We start from the raw sequence: 22,942 nt of genomic DNA on the forward strand, positions 1-22,942 counted from the left end.
CTTTAATGCTCCATTAACTTCTCCATCTTTACTAAGCTGAAGTCTATTCTATATGGAAATACTTTAGGCATTCCTAATAAAACAAAACAAGAAGGACTTGAGAGCTTTAAAGGGAAAAATTTTAGGCACGCAAGCAGAGTATTTAAAATTTTTATTTCATTAAGAAGGAAGAAACTGAGATAGTGGAGTGCACATCAATGCCAGCTTCGTATCTCAAATCAAAGAACTTTAGAGAACTTAGATTTTGTTTCATTATTTTGTTATGACCCACAGATTTCATTGTGTAAAATAATTGAATTAAAATAGGAAGTTCTTGAGTCAAAGAATTTCTATTCAAACCCTGTTAATAAAGCACAGATGAAGGTGGTTTAGTTAACAAACAAATTTGAGAGGCTACTAGGAGGAATTCAGTGCAATGCATAAATTCTGTGCAAAAAGGAAAATTTGAAGAGGGGATACAATAAACAGTTTGAAAGTGTAAATGTCTGTCAAAATAGAATGAGTTACTGTATCAAATGTAGCAAATAAACTGTTCTTGCATGTAGCAAGAAAAAGGAATAAACTGGAATAGAGAGTTTGGAGATGTCTGAGGAAGAAGGAACAAACAAAAGGATAGAGTACAATGAATGGAATTCTATAGTTACTTTGTGCTTCATTGGACAGATAGAATAATATATTTAGTAATATAGTATGAAAAATGTGACTTTTCGCATAGTGACATAGAACTGGAATGTGTTTTGAATAAACGTGTCAGATTTTTTAAAATGCCATATAAAAGTGAGGGGAAAAGGCTCTTTTTTTCAAATATTTTTCAATGAAATGGCAAACTCATTGGAAACATCGATCATTTACCTGTTAAAGAATAGTGGAATAGAATGAGCTTTGAATGGAATCATTTCTATTAATGATTACTTCATCTTAAAGAGTAACCTCTCTTAGTTTAAAATTTTTTAGAATAGACCTGCGAAAAGGCAGAACTTTCTGCCTTTTGCTTCTGCATCTTTTTGAAAACCTCCAAATAGCATAGAGAGAGAAGAAAATAAGGTGGTATAGTGATATATTAAAAATCTAGCAACTGTAAAGAAAAAATGGATGAACAATCCGAGCGTAAACCTACCAGAGTACAAAAAGAGAACCCCCTGCAATTCACTTGTAATTCTTATATATTAGCCAGATTGAATTTGTGTGAAAAGTTAGTTAAATAAGTTTTCCCACAACCTCTGTGGGCTTCTTCAAGAATATCAGTTTGCAGATAACCCCCTAATTCATTATCAGAAATAACTTTTTGTTGACCGAACATCAGACAGTATCAGAACTGGTCATATCAAACACAAAGCCAGCCAATGCATCTCCAAAGCCATTAAAATCAGTATCTTTCACAGCAGAACTATCAAAATCCATAGATTCTACATCTGTTCACCATCAGTGTGATGTACTTCATCTCATGCGTTGAATGTTGTCTCGGAGACTACACAGGTGAAACTAAGCAACTTCTGCAATCTGGAATGATCTGTCTCAAGCAGCAGAGGAAGGTCAGAAACAGCAGCAGCCTTATACTTCTGATCCCTCTGTCTGATACACAAAGAACACCGCAGATATCTTCAACAGACAAGCCTGGGAATTAAAAGTCATTATTTTACTGGACACTGAAATTAACATAATCAACAGAGGGTTTGTTTTTTTCAGTGTTCCCTTTCTTTTCTCCATCCTCCCACTGGCCAACTTCTGTTGTATGGATGCTGTTTCTCTTTATTCTGTATGGATCTGCCATTTGTTCACTTACTTGCAGGTCTAATCAATTAACAGAATTATATTAAATTTAGAACATTTCGTTCTAATTTATGTAGTCTCTTGTCTGCTGCTTCTTAATCAGACCTAGATGAAAAGATTGTGTATCCAAACCTTACCCACTTTTTCTAAAGCTTTTCTAAAATGTTATCTTCTCCTGCACACCTGGTTTCTGTAGAAATGCCTTGCATTGTTTGTGAACTCATAAAATTGCCACATTTAAACTGGCTTTGTGGCACTACAAATTTCATTTTCAATATCTAAACCGTTGGAAAAGTGAATTCAGACCCTAGAAGATTAATCTCAGATCTTGTTCTTCATAAAAAGCCAAGTTTACAGAGGGGATTTCAAAATTAAAGAACCTAAAGAAATTACGTCTTGATTGCCCCTGCAGCCGCTCTCTGAAATGCTTCACTCTTTATAGTCAGAGGTAGTTCACCTAAAAGGTTGCTGTATTTGAAACTGGAAAAGATGTGCTACTAAAATACAACGAAAATCTGCAGAAAGGACTTTCACTCCCTCTTTTTTATACACTTTTCTGTCATATAGTTGTACATATATATGTATATATATTCATTCTCTGGGGCAACCAAGATCCCCGTAAATCCTTTCAGACAGACCCAAACTTTTCCTCTAGTTCTTGTTTCTTCATCTGTTAGAGAAAGTGTCCTTTTAATAACTGGCTTCTTTTGTACATCCCCTGGAGGTTTTCTGTTTTTCATTTCTCTATAAGCTGTCATCTTCCACATTCATTTCAGCAGAGAAATTGTTAGCAAACATACAATCTTTGCACATTGTCATGCTAATTGTGTTCTGTAACTGTAGTATAAAATGCAATATTTAATGAGCATTTTTGGATATTGAGGTCCTAAAATTCATCAAGATTGGCCTAAGTCACCAGCAGAAAAAGAGAATATTTTGCTACACTATAGGATACAAAAGTTTCTTGGAAGAACCCGTTCTTTTCTGTCATTAACTGAGGGACGGAAGTTGTCTCTCAGCATACAAAAAAGGTTTTACCTCCAAAAACAAAACAATCCTTCTCTAACCTCCTCATGGTCTTAGAAGTGAGGAGCAGACGCGATTGTGAAGTAAAGAGCTGCTGGCCCACATTTCAGAAGTACGTGGGCAACCCTAACAACGTTGTGAAGGAGCAGACCTGAAGGCACTCTGAGTGCTCTTTGGAGCATAGCCTCCCTCCTGAGCATTCAGTCTCCAGCTGTGTGCCACGTGAGACACATCTGTGTCAAGCTAGGCTGCCACAGATGCTACTTCCTCATTCTCACTGGGCTGTGTATTCAGGAGGTTTTTATATTAAAAAAGACTATGAACTCAGACAAGAAGACCATGAATCCTTCTTGACTGCAAAACTGAGGACTGTAATCATAATTTTAGTAGCTGTAGGCTTTTAAATGTGTTTCACAGTAGTCCTTACTTTCCTTGAGTTAAAATCACATTTTTTTTGTTTCTAGGTTATTCTCTTTCTCTATATAGTTGTAAAATTATTAATGACTAGGAAGATTCTCGAGCCTTTATTTTCCTTGTGTGCCTTTCTGAGACAGAATATTGGCAGAATGAGTGCTTGTTATTCTGGCTTTCTGGATGAGTCCTTCTAAAACAAGTATCTCTGCCCAGAGCTTTCTCTAAAATATTACCTATTGAACCATCTGGCCAAGGGGAGTAAAGCAAGTAATCAGTAGAGGGCTTGAGCAGGGAGACTCTTATGCTAGCAGAGAAAATAACGCAGATCCAAACCATATGCTATGAGAACTTTCAATCCAGTATTTGGAGGACTTTATTTGAACCAGTAAGATTGGGATAACTAAGCTTCTAATGTTCCTAAAATTACTAACTTCATTAACACAGTTAAATATAATTTAAAATAAACATTTAAGAAGTATTTTGTTAATTATAATTTTTCAACTGCTGGTTACATAATATGTGCATCAGATGATTGTAAATCTTTCAGATGAAATGTCCAAGTAGCTCATCCTTAGCTTTGTTTGCAGGAATGGCATCCTAACTGAGAAATGTTCTATATTCTAAGACCTTTTTTTCAGTTGTAAAAGGCAAAAGAATCATTTATTTTTGTTCTTTTTCAAAATAATGAGCACAATGCAGAAAAACAAAAGGTAAAAATATCTCAGCCAGTTTTTCCCTTTCTAAATGTCAGATTATGTGACCAGCTAGACCTGAACATGACTTGGCAGGACTGAGTTTATATACATATGTAGAAGTTGCTCAAATAGCAAAAATAAATGTCTGTATTTTAAAACTTTACATTCCTCAAACAGAGATGTGCTTCTTGCTGTGATTTATAAAACTGCTAGTGTATTTTGGATGCTAGCACAAGTTAGATAATAGTTGTGAGATAACATGCCTCTGAGCATGGAAAATGGTAAACACATTTTAACATACATTATTACAGCTAACATTTTATATCAGTCATGGTCTTTAACATTGTTTGCAGTCAAATATAACATAATTTTCTTAAATGTTAAAATTGTATCTTAATGTCAAAGAAAAACTATTTATTATTGAAAGATGTGTAGATTAAAATCATTCTGAAATTCCCTATAAATGCATCAATTATTTACATGTAAACATGTAAATATTCTTAGAGCAGTTTGTTTTTTGTAGCATTTTTGTAGATGATTTAAAGTGGCAACTGAGAGAGAATAAGAATCCAAAGTAAAAAATGTTTTTTGCAGCCCAGCATGTTTTATTTTTATTGTAATTTTAACCTTCACTTGGATTTGTAACAGAAACCAAACAAACCACCTGTCAAAGTTTCAGGTAAGACATTGATAGACTTCAGTTTTTCTAGTCTTCATGCATGCACAACAATACAGTCCAGATATCTCTAAAGCAGCCAGTAGTGATAACATTGTTATGCATGTTACTTAAATTGTTTCAAATAATACCAACTACAGCAGTTTAAATTTATTTTTAATATAAATTTCTGCAAAATCATTGCATACACATTTCGAAAACGGTACATTATAAATCTCCATTGTCACAACCCATTGTTTACATGGAGCCAACTGCCAAACACAATTTAATACCTATATATTCTAATTTGACGCTGGTTTATATTATCTGTGATGAGATTCAACACAGACTTAAAATATGTAAACTTAATTTAGTCCTTACATAACTGTTCTTTGATTGCTTGAACATCGTCATGTTTCAGGCATTTTCAGAACGGATTCAAGGTATGGCACAGACGTACTTCCCAAGGAGTTCACAATGTCTGGGAGAAACATGATGCAATAGTAAACAAACAGACAACTTGGAAAATTGTGTTTGGAGAAGAAGTAGTAGCAATAGCATGTAGACAACGTGTCTCTAGATCTACTGAAGTTAGTGGCAAAACTTCTGTCCTCTGTGGTCCTAGGATTTTACTCAAGCTTATACAAAATAGACATCCAACTTGTAATTCTCTAGTCATTGTACTTGTAATTCTCTAGTCATTGTCAGACATGGTAATAATCTGGCCGTACTAGGCATGTTTTCAGGAGTAATTTAGAAGAGGAGGTTTAGAGGTTATGAAATTGATGGGATCTTTTCCCCTGCACAGAGGCTCTGCATGAAAAACACAAGAAGTTTCAGAAAGAAGCAAAAAATTGCTGAATGAAGCTGTCTTTACTATCACACTCAAGTCAACTGCTCAACAAACTAGTAGATATGGTGGATATGCAAATGTCTAAAAACAAAGAGAATAGGCTTATATTTTATACAAGAAATGGAGGGAGACGGTCATAAATAGGAGTAAGTTTGAGTGCCATCCACATGGCAGAAAAACTTGATTAGATAATGCTCATTTAAAGCTCAGTTTTAACATTTTGCTTGTAAGGGGATATCAGAAAATAGTCAGAGAAGCAAGACTAGGTAAAATGAGATAGGACTTTAATACAGAAAGTGACAGATAGTGACTTCTCAGCATAAAGCTATTATCTAAAACTATTTATGGATAAAAAGAAAATGCTGAAAACAGAGGGCTAAGGAATTAGCTTTGGAGAAGATGGCAAAACTGAGAGAAGAAAAAGAGCATGATTTCAATCAGTCAGAAGACTTGAAATATGAGAGGAGAGGATGCTAAGTGTGAAAGTAAGAATTTTTAGAGGCAGAGAATAGTTTTTGGCCTCAAAATCTGTCAGAGCCCAAGGAGATTGAAAGTAAGGTTTGTCTAGGAGGAGGTAATTTGAACCATGATTGATAAAAGAACAAACTAAATATTGAAAACCTATGAGATTCTGACTAGCCTAATTGCAGCTATTTAGAAGAGAAAAGTCATAACTGACATTATATTTTTAAAATGTGACTTCTTATTTAGAGCAATGTGTAAATCTAACCTTTCTAAAAAATATCTTAACAAAGGTTATTTTATTAGAAAAAGCAAATTCCTCTGAAGAAAAATTTCTTTAGAGGAAAGGTTACTCTCAATGAGTAGTTTGATATATAAAAGAGTGAAAAGAAAAGTTTCATAATTTTTCAAGCAAGTGACAATTTAACATTCAGTTTTTATTCTGGGAAAATAAAACCTTAAGAAGGTACCAAGATAAGTGATACCGAGTCACCTGTATTCTTTTAGAAGTACTCTCTGGAAAGAAAAGGAATGAGTTGAGTCCAGGCGCCTTAACAATTTTATTGAACTCCTGGTCTTCGCTGAGAATTATCTTAAGTAGTACATCAGTAATGGACTTGCAGACATGTGGATCGTAGAAAGGAAATGAATAGGTAAGACTTTCTGTTGCAGTAGGCCAAGTGCAGTGATGAATTTTTTAGTAAATATGATATTGTAAAGTTGATGAAGAAAATCCTTTTATTTAAAAAAATTAAGTCAAGAAAGAGAAAGACTTGTTGCCTTTCCTCTTTTTTAAAGAAAGATTCTTTTCTTCTGCATTTAACACAGCAGCAAATGTCTACAAGGAAGTCAGCTGGATCAGATTCAGTGGTTAAAAATGGAGATAGCTTGGCTAATCAACTAACAAATGAGAGCATCAAGAGACGAGAAAAGACTGATTTGCTATAGTAGAGGGTTATCATTATAATATGTGAAAAGGAAGACACTAGCTAAGTCAAACTTTCTCTGCTAGCTTCGGAATTGCTGTTTGGCATATAAATATCTTTCTGTGGAACACAGACATGAGTTAAAGTACTAATTCTTCCTATTCTTTTGAATAGATAGGATCTAAATTGTATCAGAGTCATCTTTTGTGTATTAGAGACCATGCCTTCAAGAAAATCCTGGTGTGAGTGAAGTTCTTCTAAAGCACATATCTAAGCCAAAATCTTTTGTCTTTCAGATGAAAAATGGATCTTCTGAAAAACTTTGATCACTAAGATTGTAGTGAAAAGATTGTAATGAAAAGTCAAAATTATCTGCAGAAAGCACTGGATTCCTCTTGTCATCTCACAAGTGAACCATGCTCTAAGAGAGCTATTTATATATTCTGTTAATTAAAACTGAAATCTTTACTGCCCTGCTTGTCTTTCCAGGGCGCCCTACCCCAAAGCAGCACTCTAGAATTTACTATGTCTGTATTGCAGATTTCTGCTTAAATAGCTGAGTTAACAGATTAGTTTTTGCATAGCAGCCGAAGTGATCCTAGTAGTATCATAGAGATCATACTGAATAAGACTAAATTCAAAGAAATTATAATTTCTCCTAGTCCATATGAGGATACCATCTCAATACTGTTTAGTACTTTTATTCAAATCCCCTGCTGAAACAAAGCTCGGATAATCACTCTGTCTTTCTATCTCGATATGAGAGCTTTGGAACCCATGAGCCAGCGTCAACGGTAGCTAATCCATGTAGGAGTCCTATAGATATGGAACCTGTCTAAAAGCCATGTAAAAAACTGATGCTGGGGCAGGGGAAAGTGGACAGTGAGCGAGAGAGATCCTAGTTAGCACTCCTGCTGTGAGAAGGGCTTACTGCAAACTCTAGAGGGTATGTGCTGTTGGAGAGCTGATGGGCCAGATAAAAAAAGCCTCCAGGCTGGGCTCTCCTCATCTAGGTGTGCCACCTTGCAAGAAGAGGTTATGTGTGAGACAGTTTTAGGGGACGTGAGGACAAGGACACTGGATGTCATGGGGAAGGTAAAGCTAAATGTAGAGGCGTGGCATGTAAGAGACAGTCCCACAGAAAAACAGCCTTCACTTAACTGTGCTACTCATGCAACAACTTGTTTTGAATTTAATAACTGAAAAGCTTTTAAATCTATTGCATTCTCTTCAGGATAGTGCTCTGTCCCAGGGGACCCTGTGTCTGTTTTAAATACCATGAAAGCTGCACAAAATACTGCAATATTTATATAATTGGGGGGGGTGGTATGGGATGCGATAGGATTGCACGAATGTGAGTACTGGCAAAGAGAAATGCAAAGATTTCTTCTTTTCTTGCAAGCCTTCCTCTGAGAAAGGTAAACACAGAAGTTAATTCTATTTTGTTCTTCGTTACTCCTGGACAAGTAAAAATGTAAATTCTCACCAGAGTGTTTGCTTCCCATACAGTTGTTTATCATTTTGTGGAAAAACGTTTCCCAGATTTAATAACATTCTCTAACTCCTTTATAGATACAGCAATGTTCCTAATGCACCTTCCTTTCATTTTTCTCCCTATGACTCTCCAAACAATAATTTTAGGGATTTTATTTTTAGTAGCTGAGGGATTGGATTTCATTTGTTTTGTTAGGGAAGTGTATTTTAATTCACTGTAAATGACTAGACTGTTTATCTCTGTCAAGAATGATGGTATTTATGAACCTCATATACACTGCTCTGTACCACAGGCTTACAAATGTAAACATGGTTGTGAGTGAGGTATATTGCAGATATATCCACAACAGCCAAAAATTTCTGGCTATACTCACCTCTGTCAGTGGTTTTTAACAGTCAGCGTAGCTGTCAGTTTCTTTGAGATTTATTCTGCAATATACTCTTCTTATGCCTGGTAAGTCATCTATATATCCTTTTTCATTGCTTTACTTTTTCCTCCTCTGTTTTGTTATGGTCCCATGGGTAAATTGACAGCTATTCTTTTGAAGAACTATTCAGTGTCACCTACATTTACCTACACGACACAGATCCCTGATGAAAACCTGCAGCAGAGCTCAGCCACCGGCAGGACTGTTTAGGAAAGGTGAATGGATGCTGTAATCTTGAAGTCTCATCTGCAAGTGTCAGGGTCCACTGACAGGAGGGCAAGTGCCAGGCCAACCTCCTCAGAGTCTGAATAAAAGAAAGGAGTGAGGGGTCAAAGATGTAGCTTTTTCTGAATCGTGGTAATTACTACATTAGTTATGCCCTGAGGAAGTAATGTCTTATGTCTTGACATTGGTTCATCTCTCACTTGTGCCAAATATGATAAGATGTGATGTCAAATACAAAAATATTTTGAAATTTGCATTTCTGTAAAAGCAAATTTTGTAATCCCATCTTCATTCAGTTGAACTGCTTACAAGTGAGAGAGCGAAAAGGAAAAAAAGTCATGCTACAGCTGTTTACAGTTTTTAGACTTGTAATGTAGGATTTATCAAGTACAGGTTTCTAGCGTAAAATAGGCAGCCATCCCCTCTAGTCGTCAGAGAGATAGACAGCTATGAGGAGCAGTTCACTCTGTCTTAAAATAGGTGTCTAAATCATGGAAATAGACTGCGTGTGAAAGTACCTATCCAAATTGTTAGTAAAGCAAACCTAGCTGACTCGTTTAATTCAGAAACCAAACTCTCAGAGAGCTCAAGGCTAGTGAGAAAATCCCCTCCTTAGTGTGCCTTGTTTAAATCTCAGTGAATAATTCATAGCAAGTAATGTACTCTGAATTTAACCTTCACTTGTGCTCACAGAATGTTCTCTCCAGTGGGTTGCTACATTTCTAAACAGATGAATTTGGGTTTTTTTTTGTTTTAATCGCAGTTAATGCAATATCTGTGTATGTCAAGATTTTAGTGAAGAACATGGGGAAATCCACTGTCCTGTTTTGTAAAGCACTGTGCTGTTACACAGATGTAAATACCTCAGCTAAAATTTGCTTTCTGGTAGTAAAAGTTTTCCTCACTGTTTCCAAAAAGACAAAAGCATTACTGAAACACATTCATTTTAGAATATCACTGGCTGGAGAATAAACTCTACTTTTAATGGTAAATTTTTGTTTGACTGAAGATAAAATATAAAAATGTACTTTAATATATAAGGTTTTCTAACATACTTAAAATTTACCTGTGTGTGCAAGTTTCCACATTTTTTCATCTATGTCTGCAGTCTTCTTGAACTGGTGGTATCCCAAAGTCTCTCACAGATGTCTCTCTTGAATCTCTCGCTTTTGTGTTTGAGTGGTATTCAGCAGAACTGCCTTATTTGTCTGAACAGTAATCAATGAGGATATATATTACAAACTTTACCTGAAATATAATTTAAGCATTACTCTGAAAGTAGGAAGCCCCACACTTAACAGTAACTTTCGATGGGGCCCAACCTTACTATGAAGTCTTTGTAAATGGAATACAGTTCTCATTCACTTTTCCTTCCAGCCACTGTTTCATTAACAAAAGCAAGAAAAATGTTAGTCTTTACCATTTTTAGCCAAAAAGACTGACACACTGCACTTGAAAAACATACCCACTGCTTACCTCTGTACTGACCTAAATATAAGCCACCTATGTTTATTTTTAAACAGTATTTAGCTAAGACACTTTAGTCCAAGTTTCTGCGAGTAAATAGTTTCTAATGAGCTATGAACCCATGAAAAACAGAGGCTATGATGGAAACATCAATAGATTTTCCCTCTAACAGCGTAATTTCAGCTGTAATTATTGCAGAATGTCAATTTAGAGCTGAGAACAAGAAGAAAGCAAAACTATATTTTTACAACAAATGCTATAAATGCAATGCATTGTCATTTTGTTTCATGTTTCATGTGCGTTTAAAGGTTTGGAACTTTATGTATTTTCTTTAAAGAAATCAGGGTGCCAAAGACATGTTTAAATATTCTGTTTTTTCATGGCTTATTAAAAACAGAAAAAAACGGCCTGACACACTAGGCATCCTTCATTCAGCTCAAGTCTACAAGTCTCCCATTTGTCCAGTATCTAATTTTAGGCTTCTCACTGTTTTCCAGTGATTTAAATAAAGATAGTAGGTACCTTTTATCCCAGCACTAACCCTAGACCTAGCCAAAACCCAACAGTCTGACAGCATGAGCTCACAATTTTTTTCCTAGAATGTAATGTTTGTCACGAAAAATTATTCTTCTTCTAAAAATTCTCCTGCACATACCTGGCTATATGAATGGGCCTAAAGGATTTAGAAAAAACAGGAATGTATCCCCTCACCTTTTTTTTTTTTAATCTCTAGCAAATGAAGCTTTACGTAGATACTAGATCTATTGCGATAAAGAGCAGAGAGGAATCTCCATCCCTTGAGATATTCAAAACCTGACTGCTGAACATGGTCCTGGACAACCTGCTGTAGGTGACCCTGCTTGAGCAGGAAGTTGGACCAGATACTCTCTAGAGGTCCTTGGCAGCCCCAACTATTCTACGGTTCAGTGAAAGCTCTATTTCTGCAACCAAGTCTATTTGGACTGATATTGGTCAGTTAGTCTTGAACTTTCTAATCTCAGATTGCATAACTGATAGGATTAAATGAAAGTCGGGCCAGAATAAAGGCAGCGAGACCCATTTTGACTCCAGCATATATCTAAGAAACTGGATTCTGCAATGTAAGGGAGTGAGGGACTGTAACACCTCTCTCTCAGACATGCTGCATGTGCTGCTGAGTCCAGCTCAGGAAGCAGCACCTAACAGTCTCCAAGAGTCCCATGGCTCAATGTACTTGGAGAAAGTACTATTGCAGAGCAGTGTATCATGTAAAGCCCTCTTTGCCATGCTACCTTTGAGGACTTTTGCACACTTCAGTACGAGTAAAGCTTTGGTAGAATGTGTAGTAACTTTATTTATTTTATAACCACTGAGGAAAATAAAGCATATTTATTCATAATTCACATAGTTTGAACAGCTGAGTATAAGTGAGTATAGAAAGAAAATAGATTAATGAAATAAATAGACTATATTTCTTCTGTGCCCTTTGGTTTGCTTTTTTCCGTTCTTAAGGATTCTGAGAGCTGTAATAATTGTTTTTATTTTTTAGTTATTTTACTAATAGAGTTATAAATATATACCTTTTTCTTCTTTGATAAAGCAGTTCCAGCTGAAAGGGAATATGCTTTTTGTAGAAATGAAAGGCAGAGTTTAATTCTCCTGCATTCCTTCAACACCCTACAAAAGTGTATCTTTGAAATCAATTGTAACAGTGAGTAATGGCATGATCTTCTGAAGTGACAAAAATTATGACAAGAATTACCTCCTGTAATTCTCTGGCTAATGCTTGTTATAGATGTCTCTTCTATAGCAACACTTGCATTACTAGTTCTCAAACCCATCCATGGAGATAAAATAAGAACATCTTGCTAATCGTTTCTGTCCTTCAATCATGTACCGCAGTTCAGGATATAAGAGGATCAACTAGTATCCCTATACATACACTCCCAAGGGGATGGACTACATCTGTTTCATAACCACTCTTGACACTAAAAAATGCTAAAAAAACCACCCCACCCTAATTTCTTCATTTCATTCCAAATATCTTCATGGTTACTATGCTTACATCTAGATTTAGACAAACAAAAGGAAACTAATCATTCATTAAATCAAGTTCAAAAATATAAACTTCGGGGAGATTCTTATCCCTGGAATTAAACCCCCAGGCAGGATCTTCCTAATAACCACCGTTTTCATGGAAAGACAACTGGGAAGATCTGTGTGCCTTAGGACCCCGTTTTCTCCTGTGAATTCTGTTCAGAAGTCAAACCTTTCTTTCAGAGATCTGCAGTTCACAAATATCCTATGTAATCAAACTAGCAGGCTATAGCATTTCTCCCAAAGAATAATTGACCACGCTTGCTTTACATTAGAATTGCTGTTGTTTTGGGGTGTAGTTAGGCAGAACTAACCCTGCGACCTGCAGTTAAACAAAACTAACTGATACGGAGCTTAGCTTTGAGAAATTGTTTCCTTGCTGTGGAGTAAGTGCTCCCAGAGAATAGAAGGGCTGGGTTCAGACCTCAGTGCATACTTCCTTGTATACTGAAAACTGTATTTCATATGAGCATGTAAGGTGGCAAGCATATATGAAAAAAAGAAAGGAAAGATACAAAGTGTTCACAAGCCCAGATACAGTGGTAGCCAAGCAATGTTGGGGATAGTCCCAGGCAAATGAACCCAGTTCCAGGTTTTTAAAGATGCTATTCTAATCCTATTTGAAATAAATTTTTGATGAAACTGAGGTTGCATTTCAAGAAACAGAAGTGTGTAGTATACCTTTCATTGCCTAATATGCATTCCAAACAACATACTCAAGAGCCCATTAATCATTTACATGTTAAGACTTGATTTTAGGTTTCTGTGTTTTCCGTGATACTTTTGCAGTGTCCCCCAGTCTCCTAAAGTAAAGCATATTTTCTGGAAAGTCCTAAATTTTTCATTCCAGTAAACACAAAATATCAGCTATGTATCAGCTGTGCAGGTGTAACTCTCAATCTTAAACTCAAATTAAAGGGGCTTTTCACTTAAAAAGGAAGATTGTGAATCTATTTCTTCAACTTGTGTATAACAGTAACAATAACCTGGCACATGTTGCACGTTCTTAGTCCTTTGATGTCCAAGTACTATTCAAAGCAGTATAATATGCGTTATCCCTCCTTTACAAATGAGGAAGCCAAAGCTCAGATTGGTTAAGCAAATTTTCCAAACTCTCAATACAAAGATGTTCCCACGAGTGGAATGGAACAAGTAGCCCTTTGCCTTGTACCCTAAGCCATGCTTTTTCCATTTCATGTTATTTTTCAGTTTTGTGTAATGTAACTCTGGTTTTCATTCAATTACTTGCTAATTTGAGGCTGAATAACTAGGATGAAAGCACCCTTAAAGTGGGTTGCACACTTTTATTATTGGTGTTTTAATTACTTCCATATCTTTTCTTCCTTACAGAGCTTGACTATGCAGTCAAAACATCAGCTATTTGACACGTGCAGATAAAATATATTGTTTTTTCTTGTTGGTTTTTTATGAGAGTGAGTAGCAGTACTGAAGTGCTCCATCTCTTAGCATTCTCTTTATCTTAACATCTTTCTTCTTCCTATTTTCATTATGCAGTCAACACTTGCCTTAGTTGTGATAGCATAACAAGAGCTCAGTTGAACAGCACTTTGTGTTGTCTTCTTTGTCACTCCCACGCAAAAAAAAGGATTGCAAAAAGGAAGAGAAATACCATTCTCTTAAGTTACAGAATAAAATGTACAAATTAGATGTTACAAAAGGCTGTTGCATTTATCTCAAATAAATGCTTGTTTTCATGTAGAAAAAAGTATATTGTATGTGCATCTGTAAAACACTGTACCTCTGCATATAAACATGGAGAGTACAATAATAAATATGATTATATTTCTCTTTTTTATACTACTTTATGTATTTATTTGTATATAAGTTACATCTTGGTGTTTTAGGTTTAGTACTATAACATGCAATAGCTCTTAAACATAAAAAGTCATTCTGGGAAAGATATAATGCCTCTAATGAACATACGTACGTTCTCCATCTGCCTACATTTAACGCTCAGCTCTTATAATTCAGTTGGATCTGATATTGTGATTTCTTATGTCTTTGAGAATTTTCATTTGCTTCTCTTCCTGATGGCTTCTTACTGGGTATTTTAACAATTAATTAATTTATATCACTATGATGATATAGGTTTTCCCACTGTTATCAGAGTGAAATGGCCATTTCTTTCTTTATGGCACACTGTGAGAAGTTGAGAGTTCATATGGTTAGACATCCCTCCCCCCACCAGTTGCCAAGACCTGGGTCCTAAAACAAATGATCTATCATCTTGCACCAGAGGAGTAGACTGGTATGCTCCTATCTTTATTTAAATCATTGAAAAAATGACCACTGATTTTAATGGTAACAGGACAGGTTGTATATATGAATTAACAGCTATTGTTAACTGCTGAATATGCTCTAAAAGTTTTCCTCAAAGCACCTCTAGAAAAGGTTTGTCTTTCTCATACCAACTTTTAAATACCTGGGTTATGTGCAAATTTTTTTTCCTCTTAACAGAGCTAAGAAGACACAGACACTTTGCAATTGTTCTTACTTTGCATGAGGCTTGCAAGATACCAACCCAGATGAAAAATTAAGTATTTTTTGTTACTTCTTTTTGGTCCATTTTATTCCTCATTTTCTCAAACTCTGCTTCTTTTTTTTAGCTTGATCTAAGTCAATTTTTGAATCTCACATAAAACTAGCATTCCCTGGAGGATTTTGAGCTCTCCCTTCTACTGATACCTTCTTTGCTGTAGGAAATCTGTACTTCAGGTCAGCATCTGAGGGACAGACAGGCTGTGATTTGACTGCGTCGAATATATATGGTTGCAGTACAGTAGTCTTCTTGTAGCTACTTAATATACATCTCATAATGGCTTCCAGTCTGACCTGGGCAGGCACTCAGAGAACTGAGGTATATTTCTAAGGAGCTGATGAGGGAGACCAACCAAGCAAGCTTATTAGCAATAGGCATTAATTAGTATTTACTTCTACTGGTAGTCTACATCTCTATCAGACATTTTTTGGAATAGTTGCACTGAAAAAAAGTATTTTAACTGTAAGTACCTTACATAGTCAGAGGCAGCATCTTGAGTGATGTACTTTGGAGAACAAAGCACCCTGAGATATCTGCTGCGTGACACAGCAGATACTGTCCTTGAATATTTCATTCCAGGGTGGTAGTGTGAGACCATTTAGTCAAAAGCTCTATTTGTTTAGTTTGTGTTCCTGTACTGATACGGGAATAATTTTGATGCATATTTAAATAACCAGGCCAGCTTAGAAAAAGCTTTAAAAATACCAGCTGTTCTGTAATAGTTCAGCACTTCTGTTTCATACTCAGGACCTATCCCATTTGTTTCAGTGGTAAAAAAGATTCACCAAAAGCTGACAGGTTTATGTCCACTACTATAGACATGTGAACTGCACAGATACAGACCCAACTGTTATTAAAGGTCCCATGACTGTATGACCCTCCAAGCTAAATTTATCATAGATGCTTTTTCCACTCTTTGAGAATAACTTTTATGATCCCACAGGACGCTTCTGTGTTAACCACTAGATTATATTTAAAAGACAGAGCCTAGAAAATATGAAGAACAGAATGCTTAGTATGAAATGTTGTTAACGTTCTTTCTGCTGCTGTGAAGCACTTTATATGCAGATAGCTGGCAAAAGCCTCGAGGGTAGCTAGTTCTTTCCTGTCGATATATAATATAGTTCGTAAGACATTTTATGGTACTGTTATAAAATAAAGTGCAAAGGAGAACCTTATATAGGAGAACCTCTATAGAGCTTTACGAACTGTCATCCAGAAATGGATGAATTTTTTATTTGAGTGAATTATTTGAATTATTCTTATTTGATGAATGTTTTGACATATTACTCATAAACTATTTACTATATTTTTTTCTATTTGATAAGTCTGTATGCAGTTTATAAATACAAATTTTTGTGCTTTCTTTCATTACTAACCAAGCTGCACTGCCAGTAATAGGCTGCCACACTTGGAAACACTGTACGAAGGAACGGCTATTATGCATGTAACCACTTGTTGAGCAATAACTCTGCTCTGTCAGTTTAAAAACAATTCCAACACAGTTCAGAGCAAATTCCAAATATATAATTTAAATTGTATATTCATAATCCAATTTTGTGGGTTTCCTTTTTTCCTCTTCTAACAGTGAAATTGCCAAATAACCTTACGTTAATATTTCCTAACAGGAATCCATTCTCAAAGCTTTTGTGATACGGTTTTGGCTAGAAATTACTAATACGAGTTTAGTTGTCTGTAATGCAGAAGCTATCAAAGTCTTATTCTACCAGGAAAAGGTCTCCTTCTGCAGTACAGTAGAGAAGACGTCATGTTAGAGTTCTTTTACTGAGGTATTTTGTCCTTCACTGATTTATAACAATAGCTGTCTGTATGTGTGTTTGACTTGAACAGACAAAAAGGAATTTTGTTTTTATTTAACTTCCCCGCAGAGTTTTAAATTTCCTTCAGATAGGGAATACTTTCTGTTTTGTGAAGTTAAACAATAGCACTTATTCACAGTATCTAATAGAGGCAAGGGTTAATAGAAAAGCAAAGGGAAGAATTATATTTCTAGGTAAGATTTTAGTTTACTTGGAATAAAAATCTTTGTTCCTTTCTTTACTCCACAGAGATTAATTTATCTCTAAATGGAAATTCCCTGCAAACGCACTAGTATAACTATGCCTCACATTCATCTTTTCCTTTCATTTACTGCCCATCAGTAGTGTTCTTTTTTTCAGCGTGATTAACCTTTAAAGCTGTTGTTATAATACTGCAAGAAAGAGATAGAGACACTTTTCAGCTGCCTTGGTTCCCATGTGACCTACAGGGAGAATAGATTCAAAATAGACTAGTTCCTCCCAGGGCAATACAAGACAGAAGAGAAAAGCACGGTCATTTCCGAACAGCACAGTGCTAGAGTAAATTCAGTGTGAAAAAGGAAGGAGTTGCAGTGTGTTAGACTTCTTCCTTCGGAGCCTGAATTATTACAGGAGAAGGATTTCAGAGGATTTTAAAAAACATTTCGAAATGGAATACTTGGAGAATGAGCTTTATAAGGCCAACTGATGCTTGACTGCTAAAAATAGTTAAGGAATTTTTCAAAATGAGCATTGTTATGAAGCCAAGATCCCGATCTACCAGCTCCTTAAGGACTTCCGATGCAATGTGGTAACGTGTTTGGTTTTTTTCTTTCAAGCTTCCCTTCCTATTATGACACACAGACGTATCCCAAGAAAGTGACAGGATTTAATTTTGAGTTGATAGATTCTGCATGGTTATTGAAGAAGTTCAGCTGCTAAGTTTCACAGTTAAGAGTAAGAAACAAAATTATTTAGCTTGTTCCTATACAATACTGTGTCTGTAATATTTTTTAAAAGAGACCTATTACATAAGATTTTCACATTTGATAGTGAGCGTCACTCCCTGCGCTTAGGAGTACTTCCTAAAATTATTCGGTAGATTTGTTTCAGCAATAAAGTTATAATATAAAACTTGTAGTTTTGGAGGCTGGAAAGTAAAATGAAGTTATAGTTTCCTTGAGCTATTTTTGGATACGTGCAAGTAGTTTGCTGCATAAACAGACTGACTAGCAGAGGTAGGTGTCCTGGGAGGAGAGAGATTTTATAGTGGCAGAAGTGAGATTTTGCAGTGTTGTGCTTCATGCCTTTCCCCTCCAGTCACGGCTCAGAGAAATAGAAGCAGATTGTATTAGCGGTCTGCGTGTATGATTTTCTTGCTAATTTTTCAGTTGGCAGTTGTCAAAGTTCTGTCTTTGGATTAATTATTTTTCTTGTGAGAACTTTATGCATTACAAAGCTTAATAGATACAGACGGGACAAATTTCTGTTAGATTGATTAGCCTCCCAGTTTCTTTTCTCTCTCAATATTTTTCTTAAAACCACCATCATTTTTATACATGCGTAGTAGACTAATGGTTCAGGAGTATATTTAACTGGGAAATTTGGGTCACTGGCATAAAATGATGTATTTTAAAATATAATCTTCGTTTAGAACTAAATGGGTGATGTCTTATTGTGAGATAGAGTAGTAATTAAATATATTTCTTTGTGAGCAAATATATCAAGTTAATATAATTGGACTTTAGCCTTTTTAAAACTTTATATTTCAAATAGTCTTAGTTTGGAATTAAATCATTCCAAGCTATTTCACTACTACTATTAAAGCAGTTGCAAATTTTTTCCAATTATCTTTTGCTAAAGCCATCTTGTAGTAAAAGAAAATGAAATCTGTACCCTACTCAAACTACAGCATGATCCCAGATGTTCTCATATGCTGCTGAGGAGGAATTTTGCTGAAATAGCAGCAGTAAGAATTGGGTTTTTTTCTTTATTAAAATGCAACAAAGTAATAAAAAATTAGTGAACTATATATTGATAAAGCTGATATTATATTGATATTACGTTGCACAAGGTAGTAACACAATAATGTCTGGAAATGTTATATAATAAGCAGAGTGTTTCCAAGTCAGTGAGCTAATACATACAAGTTCTGATTATTATGTACAATTATGTAAATGAAATCAATATCCTTCTGATTAATTCTTCTGCCCTTCAGTGATATCTTTGTTGACTGCTTCTATTGATTCTTGCAGGGAAAAAAGAGTTATTTCAAACAGATAAATCCTCTGAGCTGAGATGTGCGGGCTGATAGGACCACTAAGTATTCTGTCTAAAATTTCTGTCTGTCTCCCTTTCATTGCTGCTGCTTTCAGTTAGAGTATTGATCTGGTAGGTATGAATACAGTTTCTGCTAACTGTGAATTGAGAGTCATGTGCTACACTGCAATTTAGAAACATTACCTGAGCCCAAGAAGCGGCTTACAGGGAGATCCTTGAAAGTTGTCTAGATAAGGTAAATACTTTCCAACGGCAGCATGGAGTGAAGCCAAGCAAGCCCTGCCCCACTGAGAGACTAGGAGGAAACAGGAGCACAGAGGGAGGAAAGAGGAGAGGAGGGATGAGGCCCCTCTGCACCTGAACTCCCAGCCCCCTGGGGGAGGTGGCTGCTCAGGCCAGACTCTCTAGCCCCTCCTCGGCCACCTCCAGGTGACGCATCTTCTTGGATCCCAGCTCAGCAGTGACCTGAGCAGTACCAGTTTCCAAAACACCTGCATGACTTCACCTAGTCATAAGTGTTTTTAATCTGCCATCTGAGGATCCATGAATCAATGCTATTAGTACAGTACTGTTGGCAGGATACCAACACAACAGTCTTACCACCATATTAAACAATTCCAAAATAATTAGGCAAAAATACCATGATAAAGCTAGCAGTACTGATCTTGAGTCCGGCTTTGTGGCACCTTTCTGGCTTGGTGCAGGCCTGCTACACCTCTCTTGTACGCAACCACTGTCCTGTTCAGTTGAAGTAAGGAGATGCTGCAGCTGGAGGCAGGGAGAGCTAGAGCGTGCGTTTCTCCTTTCCTTATCTAACGCTCTGTATCAACACAAGCAAGCACAGTGATCCTGCTGTGTGTTGCAGGAGGGAAGAAATAAGAAGAAGAGAGAGATGGGAGACTCCAGGAAGAAAGAGAAATCACAGAGGGTTTTTTGGGTCCCAGGAGGACAGGAACTGAGTGACAGGGTTGCCCTAAAGTATGAATATCCCATTTGCTAGGGTTTGAGAGAAATGGTCCCAGGATGTCCTTGCACTGCAGTTTCCCATAGAAATAAAGTTCCCTGAAAAATCAAATCCAGATTCCCAACCAGCTGAAACCAGTTTGAGGATGGAGGAGAGTTAATGAGGCAAGGCAGAGAAATCTCTGCTCTCATTTCGCTGAAATCACACTAGCCCTCTGTCCAAAAAATGTAATAACATCACAATATGTGGTGAAATCATGATTGTCTTTTTAGTATTGATATTATGAAGCATTCAGATAGTATCACGCACTGTTAGCGTGCAGAGACATCCAAGCTAGCTCTGAGGAGGGGTAAATTAGCCCTTGTGGAAAGCTGTGCTAACGCTTGCCCTTTCAAAGTTGGCTCGGTTAGGGTTGATTGATACTAAGCACTGTACTAAGTTCTGTAGCCAAACCTTCTGTTTCTGATGCACTTTTGAAAATTTCATCTGAAATTATAATCACAGAAATAGAAGCAGATGGTTGAGCGTTATGCAAAGTAATGAGGAAAATGACTTATTTAGGGATTATTAATTTAATATTACTCAGTTCTGCCACTCATTCTTAACCAAGATGTGATTGTGAAGTGAGCAAAATGTTTCTGGGGAATAGTCTAGAATGGATATATGACAGTACCAACTTTTCAATGACAGAAGATTGATTTGTCATGTTATTCCTCAGAAGAAATAACAAGGTAGGTAGAAAAAACACTGTGAGATAAAACCTTCTCTCGTTTATATGCGTTTAAATGAGAATGTGGCTCTACTTTCTTGACTATTTGTCACTGAGCCATAGAGCAGCAGTGGAATGGGAATTTATGTTCCATAGAAATGTCCTATTTCTGATTCCTTTTCTTTTGTAGCAGAATGAAAAGTTTGAACTTACTATTTTGCAGGAATTGAAATAAAATTTTAAAAGTTTAAGAAAGGAATTAACATGAATACCTGTTAACAGCATAGGAACAGCCTAGGGCTGGGAAACATGCAGCTGGTCAGGCTTTGGAACTTCATTATTCTTTCATGATACAGTTAATTAGGCCAAAGATCTAATCCATGCGGAAGTAATGTCAGCTTTTTGCCCACAATACTTTCTCCAGCATACATGGTTTGTCTAGAATGATAGCTATCTGTTTATCTGTTTACCTTGTGGCTTGGCCTTCCCTGTCTTCATTTATTTTTATAACATATGCCAATTCCTGCTTTCCTGTTTTTTGGAATTTACAGTTGGCTGATCTGCGAAGAGTGTGTCCCAGCCTCCCTAGTGTCTCATAGAGCAGAGGCCTTCTAGGATTCAGTTTGTGTAAGAGCAATTTATCTAGCCTTATTTAACTCCAAAAGTGGCTGCTTGGTAAAACACATCTAAGGATAAATGGAACAATACCGATCTATTGGATGAACTTTTCATGACTGTACCCTTAATGTGTAGATCACAAGAGAGATTCTGAGTAAACTTTTTATTGAGAGCAGACAAGGAAACAATTGTGGTATCCATTCAGTGGATAGTATTGTTTCTGGAGCTGAAGTGCTAGCGCGGAGTGATGGGGTGAGATCCCATTGTGCAGCCCTGAGGAGCTGTGCTGGCTTCCCAACTTAGAGGCACCACAAAGTAGAACTGTGCCATGAGCATGACCTGTGTTTTGGTGCCAGAACCTTCGACAAGACAAATATGTGGCTATCACGTGGGCTGTCCCAAAATAGTTCTGATCACTTGGTGCTGGCAAACCCATTGCCAGTATTATAATGGTGGAGCTATATAATAAATACTACTGAAAGACCTCTAGGTTATTGGCGTCATGCCTACGTCTGAAATAACTGCTGGTTTTCAGACTGAGAATCCCAGTGCTGGGGAGACCAACAGCAAAATAAGGTATTTGTGAAGGAATCAGCAAATACACTGACTTCAACAAGAGATACGCCTTTGTCTGCAAGACAGAGAACAGTATATAAATGTAACTGGTTATAAAGTTAACACTATGCACACCACCAGGCCTTTATATCTCTGGATGGGATGAATCTCTTTTCCTCTCCAGTACTGCAGTTGTCTGTGGGAGAGGGGAGTCTGTTGTCATCACAGGAGATACTACCCGTCCCTTGCTGTCATACCTTATGCAGCCACTCTTGAACAAAAGAGGATTGGGACCTCACATAATTTTCAATGACATGTTTAGTAGCTGAAGAGGTAGAATACAGTGCTCAAAGCAAGCTGCACAGTGTCCAAACTCATGGGGATGCTGAATACCATGTGCAGAATTGGGGGATTTCAGAATGCTGAACAAAGCCTGAAAGCTAGAGACGACCTTTACTACATGAACTCTGACTTTGGTGGAATTCATAGCTGACTTCAGTTAGCTACATATGCCTTCATAAGCAGTATGGGCCTCATGTGAAGGCCAGGGAAATTTGAGGTGGTATATATTCTGCCAGTGTCAGTGCTAATAAGAAAGCCTGTATAGTCAGTGTTATTTTCCACTTTGTATGTTAAATACTGATATTTTTGCAAAATGAAATCGGGACACAATTGTCATTTTCTCTGCTGAATTAAGTACGGCATTTGAATTGATCAGGTGTCATGTTTTCTAACAATAGAAGAAATATCCTGTTGGGCCCAACTAGTGGTCTCCCTGGCTTAGTGTTCTGTCTTCATCAGTGGCAACAGGAGAACAGGAAACCTGTGCAATTTCTGCCGTCCATTCGTATCATATTGCCCAGTATCCACTCGCGCTATATTAGGGATGTTAATGGGTTCTTCCTTGCCTGTTCCCTTTAGAGTCCCTTTATTTACCTGTGGTCTATGAATTTGTCTAATCTCTCT

General features: G+C 36.6%; 1 protein-coding gene across 6 annotated transcripts in view; it reads left to right on the forward strand.

Annotated features, from left to right (window-relative positions):
- Positions 1 to 22,942, forward strand: part of LOC104146908 (3',5'-cyclic-AMP phosphodiesterase 4D) — a 401,542-nt gene that overhangs the window by 230,269 nt on the left and 148,331 nt on the right. The window contains exon 1 of one of the 6 annotated variants that reach the window (XM_068927372.1): positions 17,439 to 17,661. The exons of 4 other annotated variants lie outside the window; for them this stretch is intronic. In XM_068927372.1, coding sequence (XP_068783473.1) covers positions 17,597 to 17,661 — 65 coding nt within the window. In that variant the 5' untranslated portion in view covers positions 17,439 to 17,596. Of the gene's footprint in view, positions 1 to 17,438; positions 17,662 to 21,398; positions 21,431 to 22,942 lie in introns of those variants that run through there. One more of the 6 variants, XM_068927375.1, reaches the window with a different exon arrangement.

Source organism: Struthio camelus, chromosome Z, assembly GCF_040807025.1.
Source record: "Struthio camelus isolate bStrCam1 chromosome Z, bStrCam1.hap1, whole genome shotgun sequence".
NCBI lineage: Eukaryota > Metazoa > Chordata > Aves > Struthioniformes > Struthionidae > Struthio > Struthio camelus.